This window comes from Nerophis lumbriciformis, linkage group LG05, assembly GCF_033978685.3.
Source record: "Nerophis lumbriciformis linkage group LG05, RoL_Nlum_v2.1, whole genome shotgun sequence".
NCBI classification, from domain to species: Eukaryota; Metazoa; Chordata; class Actinopteri; order Syngnathiformes; family Syngnathidae; genus Nerophis; species Nerophis lumbriciformis.
Window position 1 is genome coordinate 27,919,510 of NC_084552.2, and position 27,602 is coordinate 27,947,111.

The following is a 27,602-nucleotide window of genomic DNA, read 5'->3' on the forward strand; positions in this document are numbered from 1 at the left end:
CACGTCACTCAGACCAGGGTTTTTTTCTGACTTGGCAGCCCTCAGACTTCGACCTAATGATATGAAAAACATCGAGGGAGCACTCGCAGACAAGTGCCTGGCTCCCGTATGATTAGGCTGACTGCGGCCCGGCCTTCCTCCACTGAGGCCGGGCCCAGGGGCAATTAAGCTGCAATCACTGCACTGAGAGAGAGGCGGAGGGGAGGGCTTTGTTGTTGTTGTTGTTGTTGTTTACCAGCGGGCCTCTTGTCCTTGTGGTATGCCCTCTAAACCTATGAGCCATTTAGCCTGAGTGCATGCAGGCACGCTCTGTCTGTCTAGCTTGTGTCCAAGTGGGAGAATCAGTCCCAGGCAAAAAAAAAAAAAAGCTTTTAGCATTGATTCTTTCACCCGCCTGGCGCAAGCCTGCTCATAGGGAGTGAAATAGTCTGATTTACTCTGTACTCTGCGTGCGTTTGAAGGCTGGTCACACTTACATGACATACCATGGTGGCCATTAGCTAGTAAAAACAGTCAGGGTTTTTTTCTCAAGAGTTGTTAAAAGCAATATAGTCAAGACTGTCTTGACGAAAGAAGCCGCATTTCATTGACACAAGATCACATACTGTAGCAAAAACGAAAACACACGGGTTGAAAACAAAATATTTTTCTCTATATTTGCGCTAACTTGGGGACTTTTCTCTTTCTTTACTTCAGACAAATGAAAATATCGTACAATGCCTTGACTAAAGACGCCTATTTCCACCATAGTGACTTAAAAGTACGGCGAGCCACCTATTGAGGATGCAAAAATCAATCTGGATTTTCAAAAAATAAGCCTGTCACTCATGTGTAAGGTCAGCATGTTATGTACAAACCCCAAAACCAGTGAAATTGGCACGTTGTGTAAATCGTAAATAAAAATAGAATACAATGATTTGCAAATCCTTTTCAACCTATATTCAATGGAATAGACTGCAAAGACAAGATAATTAACATTCAAACTGGAAAATGTTGTTATTTTTTGCAAATATTGGCTCATTTGGAAATTGATGCCTGCAACATGTTTAAAAAAAGCTGACACAAGTGGCAAAAAAGACTGAGAAAGTTGAGGAATGCTCATCAAACACTTATTTAGAACATCCCACAGGTGAACAGGCTAATTGGGAACAGGTGTGTGCCATGATTGGGTATAAAAGCAGCTTCCATGAAATGCTCAGTCATTCACAAACAAGGATGGGGCGAGGGTCACCACTTTGTCAACAAATGCGTGAGCAAATTGTCGAACAGTTTAAGAACAACATTTCTCAACGAGCTATTGCAAGGAATTTAGGGATTTCACCATCTACGGTCCTTAATAACATCAAAAGGCTCAGAGAATCTTGAGAAATCACCACTTTGTGAACAAATGCGTGAGCAAATTGTCGAACAGTTTAAGAATAACATTTCTCAACGAGGTATTGCAAGGAATTTAGGGATTTCACCATCTACGGTCCGTAATATCATCAAAAGGTTCAGAGAATCTGGAGAAATCACTGCACGTAAGCGATTATATTACAGACCTTTGATCCCTCAGGCAGTACTGCATTAAAAATCTACATCACTGTGTAAAAGATATCACCACATGGGCTCAGGAACACTACAGAAAACCAATGTCAGTAACTACAGTTGGTCGCTACATCTGTAAGTGCAAGTTAAAACTCTACTATGCAAAGCCAAAGCCATTCATCAACAACACCTAGAAAAACGCTGCCGGCTTCGCTGGTCCCGTGCTCATCTCAGATGGACTGATGCAAAGTATAAAAGTGTTCTGTGGTCTGACGAGTCCACATTTCAAGTAGTTTTTTGAAACTGTGGATGTCGTGTCCTCCGAAACAAAGAGGAAAAGAACCATCCGGATTGTTATAGGCGCAAAGTTGAAAAGCCAGCATCTGTGATGGTATGGGGGTGTATTAGTGCCCAAGGCAAGGGGAACTTACACATCTGTGAAGGCACCATTAATGCTGAAAGGTACATACAGTTTTTGGAACAACATATGTTGCCATCCAAGCAACGTTATCATGGACGCCCCTGCTTATTTCAGCAAGACAACGCCAAGCTACATGTCACAACAGTGTGGCTTCATAATAAAAGAGTGCGGGTACTCGACTGGCCTGCCTGTAGTCCAGACCTGTCTCCCATTGAAAATGTGTGGCGCATTATGAAGCCTAAAATACCACAACGGAGACCCCCGGACTGTTGAACAACTTAAGCTGTACATCAAGCAAGAATGGGAAAGAATTCCATTTGAAATGCTTCAAAAATTGATCTCCTCAGTTCCCAAACTTTTACTGAGTGTTGTTAAAAGGAAAGGCCATGTAACACAGTGGTAAAAATGCCCCTGTGCCAACTTTTTTGATATGTGTTGCTGTCATTAAATTCTAAGTTAATGATTATTTGCAAAAAAAAATGAAGTTTCTCAGTTCGAACATTCAATATCTTGTCTTTGCAGTCTATTCAATTGAATATAAGTTGAAAAGGATTTGCAAATCTTTGTATTCTGTTTTTATTTACGAATAACACAGCGCGCCAACTCCACTGGTTTTGGGTTTTGTACTTTGTTGACTGAAGAAGATCGTTTGGATGATAGCCAAAGAAAAGTACACCCAGCCACACATGGAAAACGCAAATTCAAACCACCATTTTCAAAAACGATCCCATTACGAGAGGTTCACGTAGGGAAATGGATCACCTGACCCAATGAAACGGTATACCATGCATTGTCTTGACTAAAGAAGCTTGTTTCAGTTGGAGCGACATAAAAGCGCGCCTATTCACACGCAGATGGCGCCGCTCTAGCAGAGTGAAGTGAGTCACGTGATCCCATCGCATACGGCGCTCATGTGACTCTCATCTTTATTTATCTGCTTATTTGTTTCAAACTCCAGAAAAGGCAGCGTCTCATGTCTGCTGACTGCAAAATAAAAAGTACACCTCTAAACACGTCAAAAAGGCCCCCCCAAAAAATGCTCATTTCAAGTTCAGACAAAGCAACACATTTTGTTCTGTGTTGAATAAAGAAGCGTGTTTCCACTAAAGAATGCCTAGTGACATGTCAACCATATGAAAATATATATATATATTTTTTCAAAATTAAGTCGCGTTATGATAGGCTAAGCATAATAGAGTAGGTGATGTTGTCAGAGTATAGAAAACAAAGCTAATTATGGGTCTTAATTTGTTGCCTTCCTTAGTTCAGACAGGGCAGCATATCATGCACTGTCTTGATTAAAAAAGCTTGTTTCCATTACAGCTACATTTAAATATCCCCATAGCCACTCATCCCACATGCAGAATTATCGTATTTTTCGCACTATAAGGTGCACCTAAAAACCTCCAATTTCCTCAAAAGCTGACAGTGCGCCTTATAATCCGGTGCGCGTTATATATGGACCAATATTGAGCCAGAACAGGTCTCGCAACTACGGTAACTACGCCGACTTCATTTTCCCCCTTCTAAAGCGCTTCTTCTTCTACGGGGGAAAATGAAGTCCTGTGGTTGTGAGACCTAAATTTTATGTAAAGACATACTTGCCAACCTTGAGACCTCCGATTTCGGGAGGTGGGGGTTGGGGGCGTGGTCGGGGTGGGGCGGGGCGTGGTTGGGGGCGTGGTTAATAGAGGAGGAGTATATTGACAGCTAGAATTTACCAAGTCAAGTATTTTATACATATATATATATCTACATCCTGAAAATATGCAAACAAAACTGTGTTTAGATCATTGATACTTCAAACTTGCATAAATATAACATGAATATAACATAACTTGGCTTCTGAGAGCTTCAAAATGTAATAAATAAAATGCTAAAGTTTTTGATAAACAAACAATTATTTTAATAAATAAATATGGTCATTTTAAATGAATTATTATGATAATTTAAAATTAATTATTTCAAATATGTTTATTTTAATGTACCGGTATAATTCTATGGCTTGATGTAATAAGGAGTCGGAAAAAATAAAAATAAAAATACAATTAATGTTGATGTTTTTAGCAAAATATAGTAAACATTTATTTAGTTTTTTTTTTCTTAAATTAATAAAGTGGCAGAGGGGTTAGTGCATCTGCCTAACAATACGAAGGTCCTGAGTAGTCTTGGGTTCAATCCCGGGCTCGGGATCTTTCTGTGTGGAGTTTGCATGTCCTCCCCGTGACTGCGTGGGTTCCCTCCGGGTACTCCGGCTTCCTCCCACTTCCACAGACATGCACCTGGGGATAAGTTGATTGGCAACACTAAATTGGCCCTAGTGTGTGGATGTGAGTGTGAATGTTGTCTGTCTATCTGTGTTGGCCCTGCGATGAGGTGGCGACTTGTCCAGGGTGTACCCCGCCTTCCGCCCGATTGTAGCTGAGATAGGCTCCAGCGCCCCCCGCGACCCCAAAGGGAATAAGCGGTAGAAAATGGATGGATGGAATAAATATATTAATTTTTAGGTAAGATAAACATAATAATACAATGTATCTTTAGTCTGGATGATTTAGTTCTTGTCACCCTGTTGTCCTCCCGTCGTGAAAAAAGGCTGTCCTCACTCAGGTCCGCATGGAGCTGGAGGGTACGTGGCCTCCAGCTCCGGCTGAAAATCGGGAGATTTTCGGGAGAATATTTGTCCCGGGAGGTTTTCCGGTGAGGCGCTGAATTTCGGGAGTCTCCCGGAAAATTCGTGAGGGTTGGCAAGTATGTGTAAAGACCCCAAAATGGCTCCTATTAAGAGACACACTTTTACGACGCAGAGTTTAAACTCAAGACGATCAGTCACACAGTAGAACACGGGAATAGAGAAGCAGCGAGAGAATTTAACATTTACGAATCAATGGTGCGGAAGTGGAGGAAGCAACAAGATGACCTGCGCCAAGTAAAGAAGACTAAACAGAGTTTCCGAGGGAACAAAGCGAGATGGCTACAGTTGGAGGACAAACTCGAACAGTGGGTTGTTGAACAGAGAGCAGCAAGTACAAACCCCGTTTCCATATGAGTTGGGAAATTGTGTTAGATGTAAATATAAACGGAATACAGTGATTTGCAAATCATTTTCAACCCATATTCAGTTGAATATGCTACAAAGACAACATATTTGATGTTCAAACTGATAAACTTTTTTTTTTTTTTTGCAAATAATCATTAACTTTTGAATTTGATGCCAGCAACAAGTGACAAAGAAGTTGGGAAAGGTGGCAATAAATACTGATAAAGTTGAGGAATGCTCATCAAACACTTATTTGGAACATCCCACAAGTTTACAGGCAAATTGGGAACAGGTGGGTGCCATGATTGGGTATAAAAGTAGATTCCATGAAATGCTCAGTCATTCACAAACAAGGATGGGGCGAGGGTTACCACTTTGTCAACAAATGCGTGAGCAAATTGTTGAACAGTTTAAGAACAACATTTCTCAAACAGCTATTGCAAGGAATTTAGGGATTTCACCATCTACGGTCCGTAATATCATCAAAGGGTTCAGAGAATCTGGAGAAATCACTGCACGTAAGCAGCTAAGCCTGTGACCTTCGATCCCTCAGGCTGTACTGCATCAACAAGCGACATCAGTGTGTAAAGGATATCACCACATGGGCTCAGGAACACTTCAGAAACCCACTGTCAGTAACTACAGTTGGTCGCTACATCTGTAAGTGCAAGTTAAAACTCTCCTATGCAAGGCGAAAACCGTTTATCAACAACACCCAGAAACGCCGTCGGCTTCGCTGGGCCTGAGTTCATTTAAGATGGACTGATACAAAGTGGAAAAGCGTTCTGTGGTCTGACGAGTCCACATTTCAATTTGTTTTTGGAAACTGTGGACGTCGTGTCCTCCGGACCAAAGAGGAAAAGAATCATCCGGATTGTTATAGGCGCAAAGTTGAAAAGCCAGCATCTGTGATGGTATGGGGGTGTATTAGTGCCCAAGACATGGGTAACTTACACATCTGTGAAGGCGCCATTAATGGTGAAAGGTACATACAGGTTTTGGAGCAACATATGCTGCCATCCAAGCAACGTTACCATGGACGCCCCTGCTTATTTCGGCAAGACAATGCCAAGCCACGTGTTACATCAACGTGGCTTCATAGTAAAAGAGTGCGGGTACTAGACTGGCCTGCCTGTAGTCCAGACCTGTCTCCCATTGAAAATGTGTGGCGCATTATGAAGCCTAAAATACCACAACGGAGACCCCCGGACTGTTGAACAACTTAAGCTGTACATCAAGCAAGAATGGGAAAGAATTCCACCTGAGAAGCTTAAAAAATGTGTCTCCTCAGTTCCCAAACGTTTATTAAGTGTTGTTAAAAGGAAAAGCCATGTAACACAGTGGTGCACATGCCCTTTCCCAACTACTTTGGCACGTGTTGCATTCATGAAATTCTAAGTTAATTATTATTTGCAAAAAAAAAATAAAGTTAATGAGTTTGAACATCAAATATCTTGCCTTTGTAATGCATTCAATTGAATATGGGTTGAAAAGGATTTGCAAATCATTGTATTCCGTTTACATTTACATCTAACACAATTTCCCAACTCATATGGAAACGGGGTTTGTAGAAGTGTCAGTACAATCACTATTTGTTTTGTTGACATTCCCTTTAGCGCAGCTCCATCTAATGGAGGCATAACGTAACCCCATCTCTCACAATCCTTCTGTAAGACAAGAACACATATGTTTTTTCTTTTTTTATGCATTCTAACTAGTAAATAAATGCAACCAAATGTCAGCTTACAATGGAGCCTATGGGAGTCGCTCTATTCTGCCTATAAAGCGCTTAAAAACATCCAAACACCTCCATCAAGGTTTTATATACATGATGCAAGTATATATATATATATATATATATATATATATATATATATATATATATATATATATATATATATATATATATATGTAATGTAGTAACTGGCAAATTCATAATTCCATGTAATATTGACGTATTTTCTTCATTTCAAGCGTACGGCGCAGCATTGATATCATAGATACTATTTCCTTCCACTACAAAACTGACTACAACTCATGCAGACTTAATGAGAGCCAACAAACATGACAACCAGTCACTTACTGTACAACGTCTGCTCTGACTGGGATGCCGACTGTTAGGATGTTGATATATTCACGTTTAGATGAAGAATGACTCATAATCATCACGAAGGGTTAAAATAAAGGGTGGGCGCAATCTAGCGTCTTTCGCAAAGGCACATTTTTGAATCTGGGATAAACTTTCACAAGCTCAGAGGCGAGAAAGCAGCTCACCAGATGTCAATAAAGCAGCATTAAGAATTTACTGCTCTCTGATCAATATGCCGCTTAACGTTAGCGCTTATAACAACAACATTGCTAATACTTGGTTAATATTCAGGTCACAAAATGTAAATGGAGTATTGTTGGCGCTTTTTGGATGGTTATTTATTGGATTTTATGGTCGGAATGAACACAATAGACGCAATGGCGTTATGGCTCACACTGGCTCCATTATAAGATGACTTTTATTTACGTTTATTTACGAGTTAGAATTAGGGATGTCCGATAATGGCTTTTTGCCGATATCCGATATTCCGATATTGTTCACCTCTTTAATTACCGATACCGATATCAACCGATACCGATATCAACCGATACATGCAGTCGTGGAATTAACACATTTATTTTTTATTTCCGTCTCGTCACTTATTGTTTACGTTGGCATCAATGCCAGTATGGAACCAGGTTCCGGTGCCCATCCCTTGTTTGTATAATAATGATTAATTTAATCAAGCATAGCAGTTGTATCTGAGTTCAAACACAGCAGCATGTCATGCACCATCTGGATTGAAGAAGCTTATTTTTGTGACAGGGACAAAAATATACGGCCAGCCACGAGTCAAGCTTGCAAAACTAAATCCAAATTTTCGACTCATGACGTTGACCACGTGACTAAGGCAGAGCTCTGACTGTCTTGATTAAAGCAGCTTATCATTACAACCACATACAAGTAAGACTAACTGCATGTTGAGGATGCGATGAGGGTTTAAATAAATACCAGAGTGAAATCGATCTTTTTGATCACACCTTGCGATGCTCGGCGCATGAACGACGACACGCAGAGCTGGGATGATACTCGAAACCGGTTTTCCCGGTTGTTCGATAAGAAAAGAACAGAGTCCTCGGACTCGAATCCCTTTTTGAGAACGGGTACCCGTTATAGAGACCACTATAGTAAAGAAAAAGAGTTGGTTCTGTATTCGAATCCCTGGGAACAAATCCCGTCCTGACCAGAAATGCCCCGTGAAACATCACAAGAAATTACGTCACGTACCTCAGTCATTAGGCACAGATAGGGAAAGCAGGAAAAACAAAGGACCGGAAAAAGCGCTCCAAGGTGTAATAAAGTTCAAAACAAAAGGTATAATCCAATGAATAACTTTACTGAGAGATTTGAGCAGGGTACAAACACATGACGAACACTTTTAAGACTAACCGGAAACATAGCAACCAGGCTAGCAACGCACCTCCTTTACGGCAGCTGTTGCAACGTTCTTAAAGCAACCGCAGCACATACAACATATATGACATGATCTCCCTTTTTTAACTTTTGTTTTTCTTTCCTTGTAAACAAAACAAAATCACATTGTATATGTGTTGTCTGTCTAATTATAAATAATGCAGACGAGGCGTGTTGGCTGAGTTCTTGACGTTTACTTTCACAGCGTGCTCATAACCTCATTCTTAGCTGCCGGGTGGCGACATGCAACAACACTTTTCGGGGCTACCGCGCATGCTTGTTACTCCCGTTGCATGCTGGGTAGTGTAGTTGTTATATTCCCTAGCTCATAACATCACATCTTTCCCCCATAAAGAAATAATGTTAACTCAATAAAGTGTATTTCTTTTTTTAGCTTTAACTTTTCATTTTTTAGCATTGTAACCACATTTGCAAACAACTTTTCTCTGCATAGAATTTTCTTTCAATAAAGAAATAAAGTGCAAAAATGTCAAATAGCAGCAGAAGTGCACTTTTTTGGAGAGCTGTATTATTTTAAGTTTTGTGCCCAAGGGACTGATTTTATTTAACATTATATTATTATTTATACACCTATAGTGATCACAGAGACAGGTTGTTTTTGTGTTACTGTATATATTTGTTTTTCTGAAAAATCCCACTTAATATACTTTGGGTAACAACAGTCAATATTTATTTATTTAATTTTATTTTTTTAGAGGGGTAACAGTCAATATTTATTTATTTATTAGATTTTATTTTTTTCTTATATAATAAAAGTGAGCTTTTGTTAAACCAAATATTGTGTTTTTTTCCATATACAACAACTTATCTGGACTCGATAAGAGAATCGATAAGGAATCGGTTCGATAAGAGGATTCGATAATAGGCTCGAACTCGATAATTTCTTATCAAACATCATCCCTAGTTGCACTAAGGACATTTGACATTTTAGGCACATGCATTTTGAACTACAGCTGCAAATAAAAATGCATGCAGGGTTAAAGCTGCAGCTAAACGGCAAGCACGAAAGACGCTGCATGCAGATTAAACAAGCACAGAAGCATGGTTTGTGGGGAAAGGCGTTTTCCATAGTCTTTAATCCATTGTCCAGTTTATTGATTATAAATCCTGAGGAAGGTCACCCATCTATCCAGGACGCCAGTTCATGAACTCAGCACAGTACTCCAAAGTATCCTCTAAACTAGTACCGTTTCCTGACTACTCAGCAGTTTCAGTAAGAGGAGAGAGAGGATTTGGGCTCAATGAGGAAAACAATGCAGAGATGATCACACAGGAAGTCCAAGAGGAGGAAGGGGGGCACAACATCCACAGAAGATGTATGTATATACTGTATATATATATATGTATATGTATGAATATAAAATGCAAGAAAAAACATCTGCAGGGATAGACAAAGTTGACATACAGCAGCGCTCGGGAAGGAAAACAGTACATCAGAGCAAACAGTAACCTGCTGGTCGTTGGAATGGTGGAAGAGAACCAATAAGAAGGGACAGTGACAGGGTTACAGAAATTAGATCAACTCACCAGAGTCAGCAAATTCTGAGGGTGGGGGGACAGTAGAAGAAAGAGATGGGGAAGACAGAAACACAATCAAAATACATCCACAATTTAAGATTGATATGATAGGTTTTGTCCCAAAGTAGTTTTTAGGTGAAACCACAGCATATAGAAACACATTTCGGAGGAGTTCCATGACACTGACACCGACCCGTGCATGCAAAACCTTTAAAAAAAAAAAAACCAGGGTCACAATATTTGAAGACAGAGTGCATATAATGTAGTGTAAGTTAATTAATGTGATAAAATATTCCATTCACCATGGACACACTTTGGTCAATCGCTTACTGGATTGTACCGCTCGAAGTGTTGTATGCAGGGGACCAAAGATTTGGAACCGGCTTAATGAGAGCCTCAAGATGCTGTATCCATTCTCCAACTTCAAAAAGAAACTGAAAACTTACCCATTAACCACCTATATTTAATGCCTCATGTGGGGTAGACTACTGTTGGTTTTTGCATGGTTGAATGAATTTATGTATGTATGTGTATGCTTGCTTTAGTACTATTATCTTGTGTTAATCATATAGCGTTTTTTTTTTTTTTTTTTTTTTTTTTTGTGCTTGCTACCATGTTTCATCATTCCATGTATATACTGTCCTCTGGACCCCCTGTCAAAAGCTTCTTCTAGCTTATTTGGGGGACCCTTTCACGTACCAACATCTTTAAATGATGATATTTCACTACTATTGTAATTGTTATATGGTATTGTGAATAAACTTGAAACTTGAAACATGCAATTTGTTTTGACCGTGCAAGCTCCTTTACCATAACCGCTATAGGGTCAGTGGTCAGATCAATGCATATGTCAGTACAAAAAATGAGTGAAGAGACTCTGACTGGTGTGCTCGCTGGCCAATTTCACTCCAAAATAAAGCCTGAAAGAACTTTGGATAAAACTGTTTCGTGCGAATAAATGACATGCATTCAAGTAAAACATTTCAAAACGTTCCTGGATGACATTCTGACAATGATATTGAATTTGTGTGCAAACATCAGGGTCTTTTCTTGAGCGGTTCTAAATTAAGAAAGCGATGATGAGGATTAATCCAAGTTCCAAAATGACAATCTGATAAAAAAAAAAAAATCATTTGAAAGCTCGCTCTAATAATTTAAAGGTCCCATATTATGCAATTTTTCACCAATTTCATAGAAGAAGGGTCATAATAGTGTACTTGAAGCCCAAATGTCAGCCTTCATGCTAGAATTTAGACATCTTAAAAGTGTTTTTTCAGTAAGCCCTACTGGAACACAACATTTTGTGTGTCTGTAGCTATAATGCTAATGAGCTTTGTATGTCTACGCCTCCGTCTCTGACAGAGTGTGTCTCCATTCGTGCTATGTCGACTTATACATATACACTGTAATTCTGCATATTCTGTCCATCATAATAGATGCCATAAATCACCACAACAACGTACACTATATTGTCAAAAGTATTCGGCCACCTGCCTTGACTCACATATGAACTTGAAGTGCCACCCCATTCCTAACCAATAGGGTTCAATATGATGTCGGTCCACCTTTTGCAGCTATTACAGCTTCAACTCTTCTGGGAAGGCTGTCCACAAGGTTGCGGAGTGTGTTTATAGGAATTTCCGACCATTTTTCCAAAAGCGCATTGGTGAGGTCACACACTGATGTTGGTCGAGAAGACCTGGCTCTCAGTCTCCGTTCTAATTCATCCCAAATATGTTCTGTCGGGTTCAAGTCAGGACTCTGTGCAGGCCAGTCAAGTTCATCCAAATTAGACTCTGTCATCCATGTCTTTATGAACCTTGCTTTGTGCACTGGTGCAAAGTCATGTTGGAAGAGGAAGAGGCCCGCTCCAAACCGTTCTCCTGGCAACCTCCAAACCCAGACTCGTCCATCAGATTGCCAGATGGAAAAGCGTGAGTCATCACTCCAGAGAACGCTTCTCCACTGCTCTAGAGTCCAGTGGCGACGTGCTTTACACCACTGCATCCGACGCTCTGCATTGGACTTGGTGATGTATGGCTTAGATACAGCTGCTCGGCCATGAAAACCCCTCTCTGTCAGTTTGCGTGGCCTACCACTTCGTGGCTGAGTTGCTGTTGTTCCCAAACTCTTCTATTTTCTTATAATAAAGCTGACAGTTGACTTTGGAATATTTAGGAGCGAGGAAATTTCACGGCTGGATTTGTTGCACAGGTGGCATCCTATGACAGTTCCATGCTGGAAATCACTGCGCTTCTGAGAGTGGCCCATTCTTTCACAAATGTTTGTACAAACAATCTCCATGCCTAAGTGCTTGATTTTATACACCTGTGGCCGGGCCAAGTGATTAGGACACCTGATTCTCATCATTTGGATGGGTGGCCAAATACTTTTGGCAATATAGTGTATCATTAAGGAGTGGGACAGGAGGACACACACGTTAATGCAATGTGAGCTTCACATTGCAGTGGACAATTGACACGACCAGTTCAAAAGCATCATTTGAGCACCTCTATTTTTCCAAAATGGAGCATGGGGATGGCAGATTTTTCTCATGTCTAGTGCTCTCAGGCTCTAAATACAAATATTACGCTGAAATAGCAATAAAAAGTACATTTTGCAGATTAGGGACCTCTAATGGACCTCAGTATAAGTGACTTTTTTCAGCACCAATAACAATGAACACTGTTTTAAAATGTCAACTACAGAGTGTTGAAGGCCTACTGAAACCCACTACTACCGACCACGCAGTCTGATAGTTTATATATCAATGATGAAATCTTAACATTGCAACACATTCCAATATGGCCGGGTTAGCTTACTAAAGTGCAATTTTAAATTTCGCGTGAAATATCCTGCTGAAAACGTGTCGGTATGATGATGTCAGCGCGTGACGTCACAGATTGTGGAGGACATTTTGGGACAGCATGGTGGCCAGCTATTAAGTCGTCTGTTTTCATCGCAAAATTCCACAGTATTCTGGACATCTGTGTTGGTGAATCTTTTGCAATTTGTTCAATGAACAATGGAGACAGCAAAGAAGAAAGCTGTAGGTGGGAAGCGGTGTATTGAGGCCGACTGCAGCAACACAAACACAGTCGGTGTTTCATTGTTTACATAACCGGAAGATGACAGTCAAGCTTTACCATTGTCCTGTGGAGAACTGGGACAACAGAGACTCTTACCAGGAGGACTTTGAGTTGGATGCGCAGACACGGTACCGTGAGTACGCATGCAGCTGCGGCTTCCAAACATTTGATCGCTTGCCCGTACGTGCGTGCCGCTATGTGCATGTCACGTATGTAACTTTGGGGACTTTGGGGAAATATATGTGCTGTATGAACTTTGGGGAGGTGAACGATACTTTGGGCTGTGGGATTGAGTGTGTTGTGCAGGTGTTTGAGTTGTATTGGCGGGTTATTTGGACGGGAGGGGGGAGGTGTTTGTTATGCGGTATTAATTTGTGGCATATTAAATATAAGCCTGGTTGTGTTGTGGCTAATAGAGTATATATATGTCATGTGTTTATTTACTGTTTTAGTCATTCCCAGCTGAATATCAGGTCCCACCCGCCTCTCAGAGCATCTTCTCTATCTGAATCGCTCCCACTGCCCTCTAGTCCTTCACTCTCACTTTCCTCATCCACGAATCTTTCATCCTCGCTCAAATTAATGGGGAAATCGTCGCTTTCTCGGTCCGAATCGCTCTCGCTGCTGGTGGCCATGATTGTGCAGATGTGAGGAGCTCCACAAACGTCACGCTACTCGTCTGCTACTTCCGGTAGAGGCAAGGCTTTTTTATCAGCGACCAAAAGTTGCGAACTTTATCGTCGATGTTCTCTACTAAATCCTTTCAGCAAAAATATGGCAATATCGCGAAATGATCAAGTATGACACATAGAATGGACCTGCTATCCCCGTTTAAATAAGAAAATCGCATTGCAGTAGGCCTTTAAGTTATGCATTACACACAAGTACTGTACAAGTCGAATAAACGTGAAGTGGACTGCACCACCATAGTATACGCACACAAAAAGTAAAAGCGAACTGCTTGAAAAGCAACCTCAGACATTTCCCCTCTTCGCTCAAAAAAAAAAAAAAAGCCACTACAATGTATTTTGAGAGATATCCATAAAATATGGATGGATGGAAGCCTTCCAGCTGCTACACTTAAAGCCTAAGAGCATGCCAGGACGAAGCTGCACCTGCTCAACCCCTGCCGTGCCATGAAAACGCTTCTATCAGCAAACATCCCGCCTTGATGGACTATTAAACATGTGATGGCTTCTAATCCAGCATCACGTAAACTAATAAATACGATCATGATTAATAGTCTTCATTTGTTTAGCTTCCCTGTACAATTCATTAGCACTCATTAAGAGCAAATATGCCCATTTTAGAAGTGCATACAACAGACAGAATGATCAATGATGCTTAGGAATGCAGTGTACTCAGTTGCTAATGGGCACTTTAAAGGGCATTGTAGTCATAAAAACTAACTAATTCTAGACTGGGCTTTAAAGGAATGTTAGGATAAGCAATACAATTAAAATGTATTATAAAGCCTGCTCGGCACGCAGCTTACGACCCTCTAATGGGATCATAAACAGGGACGGTACCAAAATGATTTCGATACTTTTCGATACTTTTCTAAATAAAGGGGACCACAATAAATTCCATTATTGGCTTTATTTTAACAAAAAATCTTAAGGTACATTAAATATATGTTTCTTATTGCAAGATTGTCCTTAAATAAAATAATGAACGTACAAGACTATCTGTCTTTTAGTAGTAAGTAAGCAAACAAAGGCTCCTAATTTATCTGTTGACATATGCAGTAACATATTGTGTCATATTCCATTGTATTATTTTGTCAAAAGTATTAAGGACAAGCGGTAGAAAATGAATTTTTAATCTACATGTTCATTTACTGGTAATATCTGCTTACTTACTCTTTTAACATGTTCTATCTACACTTCTGTTAAAATGTAATAATCATTTATTCTTCTGTTGTTTGGATGCTTTACATTATTTTAGAATCATACCATAAATTTGGGTATCAATCCGATACCAAGTCGTTACAGGATCATACATTGGTCCTCATGTGTCCAGGGACATATTTCCTGAGTTTATAAACACAATATAAATTTAAAAAAACACGAAAGAAGATGTGATGCCAAAAAATATCGACGTATTCATAGTAACATCGATTAGATACGTTCCTGTACTTGGTATCATTACAGCGGATGTACAATATGGTGTTTGTTTACATTCTGACGCTGGTGAGCTACGGTGTGTAGTGAAGCATGTTTTGCTATTCCTCGTCCTGCAGGGATGATACTTGTAAGAAACTTACCGTATTTGTCGCCATGGAGGCCAGGATTAGTGATTTAGAAGTAGCTAAAACACTGCCGACTGCGGCTGAACTTTAGCTAGCTAGCCATGTTTTAAAGCACCTTGGGCGTTTCAGTGTTATAACTTCACCTTTATCTTTAGTTTTTAAGCCAAAATGCATCCGTTCTCCCTTTTCTGTCTACACACTGTGTCTGTTTGTAAGTACTCCGTGTGTGTGCACTGCCGAACATGCTCCTCTGCTCGTAAACCAGCAATGACACAACGTGACGACGGGGGTTTGGGGTGGTGGGACGTTACTTTTCAGAGGCAGTATAGTACCGAATATGATTCATTAGTATCGCGGTACTATACTAATACCGGTATACTGTACAACCCTAGTCTAGACTAGTGGTGTCTAAACGGTTTTTGCCTTATAAGTGACAAAGAAAATTTGTGTAATACCTTACAATTTACCTCAAAAATAATTTATATTATTTTTAACGTAAGGGTGGGACAAAATGGCACCAGGGCCACGCTTTGAACACCCCTGGTCTTTATGTGTTTTTATTCTTGTTGGTGCGCCAGAATCTGACTCTCAAAGCACTCGGAAGATTCTGTTATTCCATTTCCCCGCATTCAGCTCGATGGATATACTGTAGCTCCATATTGCAGGATAAGATCACACATTAACATATTCTTTCCCTGCGCTGAGCCCTGATATTCCCACTTTACATTTCCTTTAGCTAGTCTAATAAGGCTGCATTTGGGATTAAAACGGGGAATGATCCCTAACTCCATAACCACTCAACTTAGAAAAAAGTAGTTTCCAACATGTTAAAAGTCCCTTATTATAATATTTTTCAATAAGTCTCGGAAGCGCAGCAGAGGCGACCTCCTGAGTGCCTCTTTCCTCAAAAGTGAGGGAGATGAAAGATGGTTGTCATGGCTGGGGGCTTATTAACAGTCTTTAAGGTTATTACAATGAAACATTACAAAAAAGGAAATTTTGCATAATAGAGGATATTTTAAAGTCTTGTTCAACAATGATAATGAAAAACATTGTCGCTTTGGCCATTTTTTCTTAAGGAGCGCCGTAAGTGGCTGATCCGTCGGCGGTCCCGTCTTGTCCCCTTGTAACGTATGTCTGCTCTTAGTGGGACTGTGCCGAAAATGAAATTTCAGTTCTTATGTGTCTTGTACATGTTAAAGAATGGACAACAATAAAGCATCTTGAATCTTGAATCTTACATTATTAATTACTGGTTTGGGAGGATTTTGAAAAATGGCGTACCGTTTTCATCTACCAAAACAACAATAACAAACCATAGCATAGCTTTCCTTGACAGTGACATCACCAACTTTAAGTGTTCCATGCGTACAATTCATTCCAACATAATATTAAGGAATGGACTTGACTTTTTAATTTTCTTCTAGTCTTCTAGTCAGACAATATACACTATATTGCCAAAAGTATTTGGCCACCCATCCAAATGATCAGAATTATGGTGTGGATTTTTTTTCAGGAGTTGGGCTTGGCCGTTAGTTCCAGTGAAAGGAACTTAGAATGCTCCAGGATACCAAAACATTTTGGACAGTTTTATGCTCCCAACCTTATGGGAACAGTTTGGAGCTCTTTCAACATGACAAGGTCCATAAAGACATGGATGACAGAGTCTGGTGTGGATGAACTTGACTGGCCTGCACAGAGTCCTGACCTGAACCCGATAGAACATATTTGGCATGAATTAGAACGGAGACTGAGAGCCAGGCCTTCTCGACCAACATCAGTGTGTGACCTCACCAATGCGCTATTGGAAGAATGGTCGAAAATTCCTGTAAACACACTCTGCAACCTTGTGGACAGCCTTCCCAGAAGATTTGAATCTGTAATAGCTGCAAAAGGTGGACCGACATCATATTGAACCCTATGGGTTAGGAATGGGATGGCACTTCAAGTTCATATGTGAATCAAGGCAGGTGGCCAAATACTTTTGGCAATATAGTGTATTTTCGTTAAAGCGGATATAATTTTAACCTGACATACTGTATATTCATTTGCGGTCTTCTTAAAATAATGTCTGACTGAAGAACATTGAAAAGTATCCGAACAAGAAGACATAGTGAACCTTTTTGAGCTAATTAAAGGGCAACTGCACTATTTTTTGGATTTGCCTATCATTCAGAATCCTTATGCACATGTTTTTTTTTTATGCATTGTAAAAGGTAAATAAACGCGAGCAAAAGTCCGCTAACAATGGTGTCTCCCAGTTATAAAGTACCTAAAAAACATCTAAAAACCTCCATCAACGTTTCATACACACGCTGTAAGTATATACGTATTAACAGGAACATTCATAATAACGTGATATTTTTCTCATTGTAAGCATACGACGGCGCATTAATTTCATAGACGCATCACAACGTTCGCTTTTTCCTTCAACAGCAACACGATAACCCATGTCAACTACATGAGATACAACAAGCATAATCAAACATCACTTACTGTACAATGTCTGCTCTCACTGGGATACATTCCTGTTTAGATGAAGAATGACTCGTAATCCTCACAAAGAAAAAAATTAAAAAAGGGAGCATCTTCTCAGGTTGTTTTTCGCCATTTCCGGGTCTAAGTTGGCTGTCAATTTGTACCAACTTCTCAGTTTATGTCCTCATCCTTTTACTATACAGGTGAGAGACCTGATTCTTATTCCAGAATTACATTTCAAGAGTTGCAAGTCGAGAAAGCAGCTGATGATGTCAATACAGCAGCATAAGGAAGTTGCCTCTGATCAATGCGCCGCTAAATGTAGGTCCTTAATGATCTGTATTATTAGAAATGTATTATGAATGTTCATTTTAATTAGACTCATGATTGTATATTAATCAACATGGTTAATTATGTCATATCAATTGGTTTATTAGTACAAAAAATTAGTCATTCCGGACAATCGAATGCTTACATTATGCTTTCAAGTACATATATAATGTTTTTTTTGGACTTTTAGGTCAGGTTTTTTTTTCGGGAAGGAATACCCCTTGACCCAAACAACCTGAGCTCCCTATCCACCTTCAAACTCAACTCAACAAATGGTGTGCTAAATAACTACGCGGTAGTACAAGCATTTTTTTCTCATCCGCCGCAAACCTTTTGGATTACTTTTGTTTTTGAACTGAACTTTTGGACTGACGCGAAAGCGTTTGCGTACCTTTTGAACTGAACTGTGAACTGGTTCCGAGAAGGCAGCAGGACTGCATCTTGTATTTTTGTTTTGGGCATTTGTTCTATTTTTTTCTATTGTGTCATCTGTGGCATTTATATTCTTGTGTCAAAACATTTAATGCAGTCGAAACCAAGATAACTACCGTATTTTTCGGACTATAAGTCGCAGTTTTTTTCATAGTTTGGCCGGGCTCCAGTGCGACTTATATATGTTTTTTTCCTTTTTTATTATGCATTTTCGGCAGGTGCGACTTATACTCCGGTGCGACTTATACTCATTATCTTTCATACCTCAGGCTCCTGGACGAACCATCTTCTGTCACACGGTTTACACTCTTAACCCGCCTAGCCCATGCAGGCGTTACATTAGCGTTTATAATATCGCTAATACTTGGTTAATATTCAGGTCACGAAATGTAAATGGAATATTTCTGGCGCTTTTTGGACGGTTATTTATTGGGTTTTATGGTCGTGATAGACGCAGCGGACGCAACGACATCATGGCTCCAATTGGCTCAATAAGACCCTTTTCAACCATATAGACTTTTTCAGGAACTGTCCCATTTACCGGGGTAAATAAAGTTGCCCCTGTGTTTGCACCAATCGCGCCCCAGGCGGATTCAGTTCTTAGACATTAGACATTAGACCAGTGGTCCTTAACCTGGGTTCGATCGAACCTTAGGGGTTCGGTGAGTCGGCCTCAGGGGTTCGGCGGAGCCTCCGCCGCGGAGGTCAAGACACACCCGACTCATCGTGTAAATAAAAACTTCTCCCTATCGCCGTATTATGGATACCTCCAAACAATGTTCCCTCTAATTTTCAATCGGATTTGCAGGTGTGTAATTTGTTGTGAGTTCATGCACTGTGTTGGTTTTGTTCTTTGAACAAGGTGATGTTCATGCACGGTTCATTTTGTGCACCAGTAAAAAAAACATATAACTTTGTCCTGAATTTGACATTTAAAAAAAATATTTTTCACTAAAGAGTTCGGTGAATGCGCATATGAAACTGGTGGGGTTCGGTACCTCCAACAAGGTTAAGAACCACTGCATTAGACAAACTTTATTGATCCACAAGGGAAATTGTTCCACTCAGTTACAAAGGATGGAAAGTGTAAGGATGGAAAGGACAATGCAGGTATAAAATAGACAAAAAATGTACCATAGTAGCAATATAAAATATAACATATATGTAATATTTACATAATATATGTACAGTATATGATATATACTGATATATTATATTATATGGAACTTTTTTCAGTTTCTGTCAGCCGAGTGGGACTTTTGGATGTTCCAGAAGAACTTTCGTAGAGAGGGCTGCGCTGTTGAACGTTGATTGGTTAACTCAGTTGGGGGTGTTCCTAAAACCGTGGTTTTTAATTCTTGTGTATTTCTCTTAAACAATACTTGACAACCGATGCGGGGCATCTTTGTGCTGTAGAACGCTGATCAGTGGATCTATCCTGCAGTCGTAGTCTTTAAAGGGGAACATTATCACAATTTCAGAAGGGTTAAAACCATTAAAAATCAGTTCCCAGTGGCTTATTTTATTTTTCGAAGTTTTTTTCAAAATTTTACCCATCACGCAATATCCCTAAAAAAAGCTTCAAAGTGCCTGATTTTAACCATCGTTATATACACTCGTCCATTTTCCTGTGACGTCACATAGTGATGCCGATACAAACAAACATGGCGGATAGAACAGCAAGGAATAGCGACATTAGCTCGGATTCAGACTCGGATTTCAGCGGCTTAAGCGATTCAATAGATTACGCATGTATTGAAACGGATGGTTGTAGTGTGGAGGCAGGTAGCGAAAACGAAATTGAAGAAGAAACTGAAGCTATTGAGCCATATCGGTTTGAACCGTATGCAAGCGAAACCGCCGAAAACGACACGACAGCCAGCGACACGGGAGAAAGCGAGGACGAATTCGGCGATCGCCTTCTAACCAACGATTGGTATGTGTTTGTTTGGCATTAAAGGAAACTAACAACTATGAACTAGGTTTACAGCATATGAAATACATTTGGCAACAACATGCAATTTGAGAGTGCAGACAGCCCAGTTTTCATCAATTAATATATTCTGTAGACACACCCTCATCCGCTCGCAGATTTCTTTGACTTTATCGTTGGAAATGCATCTGCTTTGAGTGTCGCAGGATATCCACACATTCTTGCCATCTCTGTCACCCATTTAGAGTTCGGAAATCGGTTAAAAAAATATTTGGTCTTTTTTCTGCAACATCAAGTGGCCTAGTGGTTAGAGTGTCCGCCCTGAGATTGGTAGGTTGTGAGTTCAAATCCCGGCCGAGTCATACCAAAGACTATAAAAATGGGACCCATTACCTCCCTGCTTGGCACTCAGCATCAAGGGTTGGAATTGGGGGTTAAATCACCAAAAATGATTCCCGGGCGCGGCCACCGCTGCTGCCCACTGCTCCCCTCACCTCCCAGGGGGTGATCAAGGGTGATGGGTCAAATGCAGAGAATAATCTCGCCACACCTTGTGTGTGTGTGTGACAATCATTGGTACTTTAACTTTAACTTTAAGGTATATATTGACGCTTACATAGGTCTCGTGATAATGTTCCCCTTTAAACTACTATGCAGGATAAAACGACAAGAAGTAGACGGACTCTTAAAGGTATTTACAAAGGATGTATGAAGTATTCAGCCAGACTCGAAGCGGAGACCTCAGCTGCTTACTACTCTGAGACTTTGTTGGATGAATGTGAAGTAAAGAAGCAGTAAACCGTGTAACAAAGGTAATTAAGATCAAATATTCAGTATTTACTTTGTTGGATGCTGTAAATGTAGTCAGTGACATGCCATTTGTGTAGTTGTTAGCAGAGGTGGGTAGTAACGCGCTACATTTACTCCGTTACATCTACTTGAGTAACTTTTGGGATAAATTGTACTTCTAAGAGTAGTTTTAATGCAACATACTTTTACTTTTACTTGAGTATATTTATAGAGAAGAAACGCTACTTTTACTCCGCTACTTTTATCTACATTCAGCTCGCTACTCGCTACTAATTTTTATCGATCTGTTAATGCACGCTTTGTTTGTTTTGGTCTGTCAGACAGAACTTCATAGTGCCTGCGTTTCAACAAATACTGTCACTGGTGACGTTCACTCCGTTCCACCAATCAGATGCAGTCACTGGTGACGTTGGACCAATCAAACAGAGCCAGGGGTCACATGACCTGACTTAAACAAGTTGAAAAACTTATTGGGGTGTTACCATTTAGTGGTCAATTGTACAGAATATGTACTGTACTGTGCAATCTACTAATACAAGTTCCAATCAATCAATCAAAAGTGTGAAGGAAAAAAGACAATTTTTTATTTCAACCGTAAGCCTAAAGACTGACTGCACAGTTCCTGTCTTCACAATAAAAGTGCCGCTCCATCGCGCCTGCGCTTTCAAAATAAGAGTCTCCGAAAGCCTGCGCAAACAAGCTAGCAAGCTACGGAGTTTGCCGCCAATGTATTTCTTGTAAAGTGTATAAAAACGAATATGGAAGCTGGACATATAAGATGCCAAAAACCAACCACTTTCATGTGAGAAAGGAGGAACTTTTTTTCTCCTCCATTTGAAAACCTGGACGTTTGTCATCACTACTGTTTGATTCCAATCAATGCAAGTCATCAGAATCAGGTAATACACCAACTTATATTCTTGTCTTCATGAAAGAAAGGAATCTATATGTGTTAAACATGCATGTATATTCATTAAAACACCTTTAACATGTAAACAAAAACGGCAAAAAAAATAAATATAAATTATATACTGTATATATCTATGTATATATATATATATATATATATATATATATATATATATATATATATATATATATATACATATATATATATATATATATATATATATATATATATATATATATATATATGTGTGTGTGTGTGTGTATATATATATATATATATATATATATATATATGTATATATGTGTGTGTGTGTGTGTGTGTGTATATATATATATATATATATATATATATATATATATATATATATATATATATATATATATATATATATATGATTTGTGTGTGTATGTTACTCATCAGTTACTCAGTACTTGAGTAGTTTTTTTACAACATACTTTTTACTTTTACTCAAGTAAATATTTGGGTGACTACTCCTTACTTTTACTTGAGTAATAAATCTCTAAAGTAACAGTACTCTTACTTGAGTACAATTTCTGGCTACTCTACCCACCTCTGGTTGTTAGCCTCAACCCGAGTGAATAGAATGCTAATTCTAACGAGCTAACACTAAATCCAATGTGTTTGTGTTGTTGGCGCGAGATAGACACTGACATTTATTTTTTATATATTGCTATTTTCAGCTGAAATGGACCATAAGGTTTGCCTAACCCACATGAATTCATCATTTAGTGAGAGGACGAGTTTCTGACTGTTGGACATTGCGGAATTTGTATGTAAAATCCGGTGCACTTCGTTTTTAAATCACATTGTTTTGAATATAATTGCTTTGTATTCATTTCACTTACACTATAGTAAAATAAATATAACCTAATGTCTGTTAATTTACATGGTGTCAGTGTAGAAATATAGTGAATCACTCCTCCATACGTCATCAGTCTAATTTGTATAAACTACCCTGAACTGTGAAATGCGGTGGAAACAAACCACACACTTCTACAGAACCTTTAGTTCCTGCTAATAAAGGTTCCATGAACTCAAAGTTTCTTTAAATTTTAAGGTGGAAAGGGCCTATAGCAAGCAGACTTTGTTTTAAGTTTATTTAGGAGTTTGAATGCATAAAAAAAAAAAAGACTTACCGTATTTTTCGGACCATAGGGCACACCGGATTATAAGGCGCACTGACGATGAGCGGGTCTAGTCAGGTCTATTTTCATATAAAAGGCCCACCGGATTATAGGGCGCATTAAAGGGGTCATATTATTTTTTATTTGGTTCTTTGGTCAAAATGTTGCATAGATTATGCTTCAGGGTGCGGCGTTTTGTGGGCGGTCTTATTTACGTGGCTCACCTTCGGCAGAGTCTTCTCCCCGTCATCTTTGTTGTAGCGGTGTAGCGTGCAAGGACGGGAGTGGAAGAAGTGTCAAAAGATGGAGCTAACTGTTTTAATGACATTCAGACTTTACTTCAATCAATAATGAAGCAACATCTCCTCATCCGTGGCTCACTAGTGCAATAACATGTGTCCCATGAAAAACCGTCCGACCGAAACTCTGTAATAACTAAAGTTCCTTGGGTGATTAATGTAAACTCACTACACCGGTATGTTTTAGCGCTTTCATGGCGAGTTTACTGACAGATATAAGTAAGAACTTTACACTACTTAATATTAGGAATGGCAAGAGCGGAGGATGAATGTCCCATAACAAGAAGATACAGAAAAAGAAGAAGCTTATCGACTACAGTGTCGCCACGGACTACAATTGCGGACGCGCACATTTTCAGGACTTATGCAGATCCCAAATACAGATCGGAAGGTACCAGAATATAAGAAAAGTTGCTTTTGCATAGTATTGCGAAACAAAACGCCAGATAATATGTCTACTAATGGGTCGACAATCCATCAAGCGGTGCGGCTTCAAAGTCATACTAAAACATTTTGACAGATTTTTGAGCGCCGTGTGAAGGTAAGAAAATGTTTTTTTGCATAATATTGCGAAACAATATACCAGATAATATGTCTTACCTTATACACACACCATAATAAAACTCGTATGCTTAATGCGCCGACAATCCTTCAAGAGTTGCGGCTTCATAGCTTACCAAAGTCGTACTAAAACATTTTGACAGATTTTTGAGCGCCGTGTGAAGGTAAGAAAATGTTTTTTTGCATAATATTGCGAAACAATACACCAGATAATATGTCTTACCTTATACACACACCATAATAAAACTCGTATGCTTAATGCGCCGACAATCCTTCAAGAGGTGCGACTTCATAGCTTACCAAAGTCGTACTAAAACATTTTGATAGATTTTTGAGCGCCGTGTGTAATGTTCTATATTTTCAATGGAACATATAAAATGTTGGTGTTGTTTACTTGAGTCATATTGCAGTCTACACGTATCTCTTATGTGTAACTGCCATCATATTGCAGTCTACATGTATGACGTGTGACTGCCATCTACTGGTCACACTTATCATTTTACCATGTACCAAATAAAATAGCTTCGAGGTCGGTAAGCACAACCAAAATTACTTCGTACGTTAGGCGCACCATGTTGGAAGGTGCATTGTCGAGTTTTGAGAAAAGGAAAGGATCTTAAGTGTGCCGTATAGTCTGAAAAATACGGTGTGTGTTCTTGTCTCTCATTGGGATTGTGAATGATATGCAAAATTCCCCCAAAAGTTCAGTTTCCCTTTTAAGGAATGGCGTGTAAGCTACAGTGCATTACACGTCCCTTACTATCAATGACTGGCGGATAATTGGCAGTGATGCAGGCTTTGTTTAAAGATGTGTAGCAAAGCCCGATATGTTCTGTCTCTGTAAAGTACTGTCAGAACATAATTTTAAATATTCTTTCTTTCTTTCTTTCTTTTAGTTTATTTCGAACATGAACACACTTTCAGTATAATACATCACAATTTCATATCATTTCACTTTTCATCATGTCCGAAAAGGAGTAGGAAGAAGCAAAGCTTATTTAATCCTACCCCTTTCCCACTTCAGAGCGTTTACAAATATATAGAATAATTTACTGACCTTTTTATATAATAAAATAACATCTGTGAATTAGTATACACAACAGTTTTGTAATATGTCATTAATTAATTCAGTCATTATTAACATACTGAGATGAAGAATATCTTACTTTCAATAAGGTTTGAAAGTATTTCTCATAATTCTTCTTCTTTGTACTTTGTATTGCATAAAAGGGGACCTTTAAAGGAACAAAAAAACCCTGAAATATTTAAAATAACAAAGATAACCTATGACATAAGCAGTGCAAATGTTGTTCTTGCTGGGGTCGGTTCTACATCAAAATCCACAGGATTCTTAGTTCGTCGTGGATCAACAATGCCTTTGAAGAATATCGCCTGAAAATTCCCAATTGCTGAGTGCCAGACACCATATCGCAACTTTACCTTTGACCCGAGCTCCTTGACTCTTGGCCTGCCATCTCATGAGTTGAAACGGAAAAAAATTGCCGCTTCAGTACAAAGCAGTAAAACTCACTAAATTCAATGAAGATCGGCGCAAAACCCTAAAATCAATTGACTTAAAAAATGTCACCAAACACAATTACACTTAGTTAAATATCAAGCCCACCTTCACTTAATGGGTCCAAGGTATGAATCATGAGCTGGAAAATGCTGTTCCTCATCAAGCTGTTGTGCAGGGAGGCGGAGCTACCCCCCCTCTGAAGCCGAGGTCTGGCCTGCGAGATGAGAGAGCGTGTTAATCACAATTCCTGCCAACTGGGATGCAGATCTACAGCACCTAGATCTGCTTCCAAGCTCCACAGTAAGTCCTTTCTCGCCACCAAGTCGTCAAGCAACTTAGTGTCATGAATGCATGATACTTTGGATTCTTGTTCGGAAAGTGATCCCCTAATCCAGTGGTGTCAAACGTACGGGCCGCGGGCCGGATGAGCCCCGCCAACATGTTTTATCCGGCCCGCGGGATGAGTTTGCTAAGTATAAAAATGAGCCGAAATCTTTGAATGAAAGAAACTGCGGTTCTAAATGTGTCCACTAGATGTCGCAATAGCAATTCTTTGTATTTTTGTAGATGATGCTACATATGTAAAAATAAATAAACCACATGTTGTTAGTGCACCAGTCGAGGAAAATGAACATACTGTAATTTTATTTTTATTTTTTATTTTTATTTTAATAGATTGAAAATTAACACCAATGAGTTGACTGATGAACATTATCACATAATTTATTCAGAAAGTATAAATAACAACAAATAAAGATAGAATACTATTAACCCCAACATGTAAGTGTAAAAAAAACAACCCAACAACATTATGATTTGTACATTTTCAGAAAGTGCTTGTTCTATTTTTAAACCAAGAAAACAATCTGAAGTTGAAGTTTTTCTCCATGTGGCCCCCCATCTAAAATTAGTTTGACACCCCTGCCCTAACCCCTTCTTGCATAACACCCAAAGGCAACTTTGATTAAAAAAAAAGCACTTAAAAGAGAGTTAAATTTAATTTCTTCCATGGTTGTCCAATGCTGAATTTTCTTGAGGAAAATGGACACCATTGCAGGCCTGTTTGGAACCCTCCCCCCGCAGGCCATGTTTCTTGTTTTTTTGTTTGTTTGTTTTTTACATATATTCTATGCAACACTGGATGAAGTCAACACAGAGTCGCAATACAGTGGGAGACATCTTTGCATAACAGCGACACAACAAAAAAACGCAGACCAGGAAACCAAAGCGTGTCAAATCAGACAGGACACCTACCGACAACTTGCCGTCATCCTCGGGTGCCCCGGGACTCGCCTTCTCATCCAACACAAAGAAAGAGGACGTGGAAAAAAAGAAGAGAGAGGAAGGAGGGCGGGGGAAGGAGAGAGAGAAAGAGAGAGAGAAAACAAGACAAAGATGTGAAGCATGCCGCACACGACCAAAGACGCTCAAGATGAAGACGATAGAAAGAGACGTTACAGTACACAGTAGATGAGATGATGATTCCTTCTAATTAGATGGCATGGGATCTCTTAATATGGCAAAAACAGCTAGAGGATGCCCTTTGGGGTGGATTGTGGTGTTCTACTCTGCAGTTAAACGTCATTCAATACGTGGTCAGGTCTCAGTTGGACGACTCATCGCACTTCTTTGCTGGAGCTGCATCCCAGCTGACAAATCGAACGATTCACTCACTCACCCTGCAAGCTTCACTGACTCGGCCGTTAAAAAGGGAAAAGCCTGCGTAAGCTCGCTCTCCAGATCGCCAATTGTCGAACAGTGTTCCATTTCTAAAGGGCGGAGGGTTCATTTTGGACAATTTCATTGTGTGGATAGTTCT

The 27,602-nt window shown here is 39.5% G+C and overlaps 1 protein-coding gene across 9 annotated transcripts in view; it reads right to left on the reverse strand.

The window, feature by feature from the left end:
• LOC133606716 (sodium/potassium/calcium exchanger 2-like) overlaps nt 1-27,602 on the reverse strand; it is a 118,932-nt gene that overhangs the window by 43,344 nt on the left and 47,986 nt on the right. For 4 of the 9 annotated variants that reach the window (XM_072913180.1, XM_072913177.1, XM_072913178.1 and 1 more), the window contains exons 3-5: nt 27,038-27,084; nt 25,889-25,997; nt 10,036-10,050 (exon numbers count right to left, since the gene is read on the reverse strand). In XM_072913180.1, coding sequence (XP_072769281.1) covers nt 10,036-10,050; nt 25,889-25,997; nt 27,038-27,084 — 171 coding nt within the window. The remainder of the gene's footprint in view (nt 1-10,035; nt 10,051-25,888; nt 25,998-27,037; nt 27,085-27,602) is intronic. The other 5 variants (XM_061960977.1, XM_061960974.1, XM_061960973.1 and 2 more) reach the window with 4 other exon arrangements.